The sequence below is a fragment of the Grammomys surdaster genome, unplaced genomic scaffold, assembly GCF_004785775.1.
Source record: "Grammomys surdaster isolate TR1022 unplaced genomic scaffold, NIH_TR_1.0 167, whole genome shotgun sequence".
Lineage (NCBI taxonomy): Eukaryota > Metazoa > Chordata > Mammalia > Rodentia > Muridae > Grammomys > Grammomys surdaster.
Window position 1 is genome coordinate 8090993 of NW_021604615.1, and position 4035 is coordinate 8095027.

The following is a 4035-nucleotide window of genomic DNA, read 5'->3' on the forward strand; positions in this document are numbered from 1 at the left end:
ACACATGCACACATAGACGGGCACACATACACACAAGCATGTACACACACATGCACGCATACATGCTCACACACACACAAGCATGCATACATGCACAGTCACACATGCACACATAGACAGGCACACATACATACAAGCATGCACACACACATGCTCATGCACACACACACACACACACACACACACACACACACACACACACACACAGAAAGTTTGTGTGTAACAATTTAAACCTGGGTAATTGATTAGAACACAAAAACATCTACACAGAACATGGGAGAACATGCAGCTGTAAGAGGGAAAGAGCTGTGGGCACCTGCCTTCCATTTCCAGAGAATGCTCCGAGAGGGAAAAGCTAGTCCCTGGAAGGTCCCACGATCACACAGCACCCTTTCAGTGGAACGGTTCGACCACAGAGAGCAGGCCTGTGGGCCCCTGGGGGCTGAGGGGGTGTGAAAAGCTTTGTCTACAAAGGGCAGCTCAAGGGTTAGGGTGCCGTGGGTACCCTGACTCCACTGCAGGGATACTGTGGTGAGATTTGGGGACCTATGACTGTGGAGGGGTCCCTCTCCCTACTTTCACCCCTTCCTCTCTCCTCCCTCACCCCCACACCTGTATGTGCTGTACCATCATCTCAAGAGTTTAACTGAACAAGGATACTCAGAGAGTATACCGTCCCCCATCTGAACAGTCTGGCCTGAGAACCGAACTCATCCTACTTTGGTGACAAATTCTCCTCAGCCCCATCCACAAGGGACCTTCCTGGTATGAAGGCAGCCTGGAATTCTTCAGCCCTAACCCTCTCATGGTCCTGACCTACAGCTTTCATGAAGTCACCTGGGAACCTGTCAGAGATGGAGGCCTGGGCTCAGCCAGGTCCTCTGAGGCAGGTGGACTATGGATTTCAGTGTTCTGGGTGGCTCTCCTGGCAAGGTACCCCATGGTAAAGAACCATGTGTCCTTTGGTCCTGATTGGTGCCAGAGCCAGCCACAGTCTGTCCAAGGTCACTAATACTTAAGTGGCAGGGCTGAGACTAGCACAGGTTACCTGAGGAGAATGAGATTGTGTTTACCTCAAATATTTGCTTGCCAATCATCCTGTCACAAGCCCTTGCTAGGAGGTGGGGGTGTGGCGGGGTGGGGGTTGTCAGTCACTAGGAGTTTCTCCTATCACTCCCTCAGTCACAACAGAAGACCCTGTCCCCACCTGAAGCACACCCCCGTCCTTCAGAGAAGGGGAGTGGGCTGCACACTCCTTTAGCCTCCTGACTCAGGCTGTCGAGGTTTTCCTTTATACTCAACACAACCCTTTCTCCTGCCTGTAAGTGCTCCCGTCTGTGGCTCCTCCTCAGACTGTCAGCGGTACCTACACACATGACAGACGTGGTCCCAGGAGATGGTGACATGCCCATAGATTTTGCCATTTCCGGGTGTGTCCTGGATGTGACCAGTGCCTGAGCTGGGTCCCGAGTATGCCCAGTTGAGTCCCTGCTGTTTCAAATCTGTCTTCGGTGTACCACACCCCCACCCCCGACCCCGAGTACTAGATGCATCCTGGGCTCATGTCTCACGTATCTTCTGGCTTGACAGGGGACTCGGCGTGATGGTCTGTGGGTCTCCTGCACACTATCCTTGTCCTCTAACTTTGTCTTTGGCAATTCTGCAAGGAGAAGATTTGTTTCCCCAACAAGTGCCTGTGGTCTCACCTACAGACAGGGAAACTGGTCACTGTGGGCTTTCCCCTCTAGATTCCTGTTATCAGGAAGCTTCTTGCATGCTACTTTCTTAATGATGAAAGTTAAATAGTTTGGTGGGGGGTAGAGAGATGGCTCAGCAGTTAAGAGCATTTACTGCTCTTCCAGGGTCCTCAGTTCAATTCCTAGCAACCACATGGTGGCTCACAACCATCTGTAATGGGATCCGATGCCCTCATCTGGTGTGTCTGAAGAGAGTGACAGTGTACTCACATACATAAAATAAATCTTTAAAAAATATATATAGTATAAAAAACAACCTGGAAGCCATATACAAATGGAGGTTTCTCCTAATAGACTAACTGGCTAACCTTCTACCCCGGACTCACATCTCAGCAGGACACAGACAAGTTGTGTCCACCTGCCAAGGCCCGGGAAGGATAGAACTGTTCCCTACAGCCTTCCAGGAGCCTTTGGCCTGCCCTTCCCTTGGGAACATGAAGGCAGCACAAGGGGGAGACAACTGAGCTGAAGTCTAATCCGATTTGGAGCAGCTTAGGGGATTGTCTTTTTCTGGCATCTACTGGTCACCCCTAAGTTGTCCTCAATGACCCCAGGGCTGGGATTTAGCTAGATACTTGTCAGCCCTGGTCTCCCTGGGCCTCTCAGTGGGTTCCCAAGTGCCCTGGCCACGGCTGCCTGCCTCCCTTGTCCCATAAGGGCAGGGATAGGCCATAGGCCAAGGGCACAGGGTCAAGTCTGCTTTGGCTGCTGGTGCCTTGAACTTGCCTTCAGCTTATGGGTCGTAACACTTGAAGTGGACACGGGGCATCAGCAGGATGGATTTCGGGTCCTTGGAGACCGTGGTGGCCAACTCTGCCTTCATTGCTGCCCGAGGAAGCTTTGACGGAAGCAGCACACCCTCTTCCAGGGACAAGAAGTATCTGGCCAAGCTCCGGTTGCCTCCACTGTCCAAGTGTGAGGGTCTCCGCGACAACCTCAGCCTAGAGTTTGAGAGCCTGTGCTCAGAGCAACCCATAGGCAAGAGACTCTTCCAACAGTTCTTGAAGACAGATCAGAGGCATGTGCCAGCTCTGGAGCTCTGGAAGGACATTGAAGACTATGACACTGCTGATGACGACCTGCGGCCACAGAAGGCACAGGCCATCCTGGCTGAGTACCTGGACCCACAGGGCACGCTCTTCTGCAACTTCCTGGACCAGGGCATGGTGGCGAGGGTGAAGGAAGGGCCAACCGGGAGCCAGGATGGCCTATTCCAGCCTTTGCTCCAGGCTACACTGGAGCACTTGAGCCAGGCGCCCTTCCAGGAGTACCTGGAAAGCTTGTATTTCCTGCGGTTTCTTCAGTGGAAGTGGTTGGAAGCCCAGCCTATAGGTGAAGACTGGTTCTTGGACTTCAGGGTCCTGGGGAAGGGGGGCTTTGGGGAAGTGTCTGCCTGCCAGATGAAGGCGACTGGCAAGATGTATGCCTGCAAGAAGCTCAACAAGAAACGGCTGAAGAAGAGGAAGGGGTACCAGGTAGGGAGCCCAGCAAGCAGTGGGACGCCCTTAGACTAGAGGGATGGAAGAATGTAGACCGCCCACCAACACTAATGTGGAGTACTACACGGGCCTTAGCTACTGTGAATGTATGCTGCCTTTTGGACTCTCCTGGCTCAGGCAGCCACTGGTAGGGCTATAATCCATCTGTGTACCATGCTCAGGAACAGTTCAGAGGGACAGCTGCACCAGAGCATGCATCTGACTACCTAGAAACCTTTCTGTAAGGTGTAGCTCCTGTTGTGATGACACACAGGAAAGTGAGACAGTCTTCTGTCAGCTGGTACTGTTCACAAGAGGCAGAGCCCATCTGTGATGCTGTGGTGCGGGACTACTTTTCCCTGAACACAGGTTTCCAGGGGACAAGAATGAGTGGAGGACGCAGGCAGGCTGCCAGGATTTCATTTCCTCCTTCATTGGCGGGCGTCAGTGTCTAGTTAAGGCAGGATCAGCGAAAGCAGCTTATTGTTCAGGGGACAGAGCCCTCCGCAGCCCTGCTGTACGCTACAGATAATGCTGTGAAACCCTTAGGGATGGACACCAGCCCCCAGCAGGTCCCTGAGCCTTTAGTGAAGGGTTCAAACAAATGGGTTCAAAATGGAGGCGTCAGGCAAATCCAGGGGCCGTTCCTAGGGGCCTTGGGAATGCACCTCATGGCGATCTAATGTTGATCTTTAGAGAAGAGCTTTATGGGAGAGAGGGAAGCAGGGAGAGAGAGGGAGGAGTGGAGGGAGGAAACACTGTTCAGGATGTGCTGTAAGACAAGAAAAAAGAAGTTGTAG

General features: G+C 52.6%; 1 protein-coding gene across 1 annotated transcript in view; it reads left to right on the top strand.

The window, feature by feature from the left end:
- Positions 1 to 2353: 2353 nt before the first annotated feature.
- The window catches only part of Grk1 (G protein-coupled receptor kinase 1), an 11643-nt gene continuing 9961 nt past the window's right edge, over positions 2354 to 4035 (top strand). Inside the window, exon 1 of the mRNA XM_028766388.1 lies at positions 2354 to 3232. Coding sequence (XP_028622221.1) covers positions 2534 to 3232 — 699 coding nt within the window. The 5' untranslated portion in view covers positions 2354 to 2533. The remainder of the gene's footprint in view (positions 3233 to 4035) is intronic.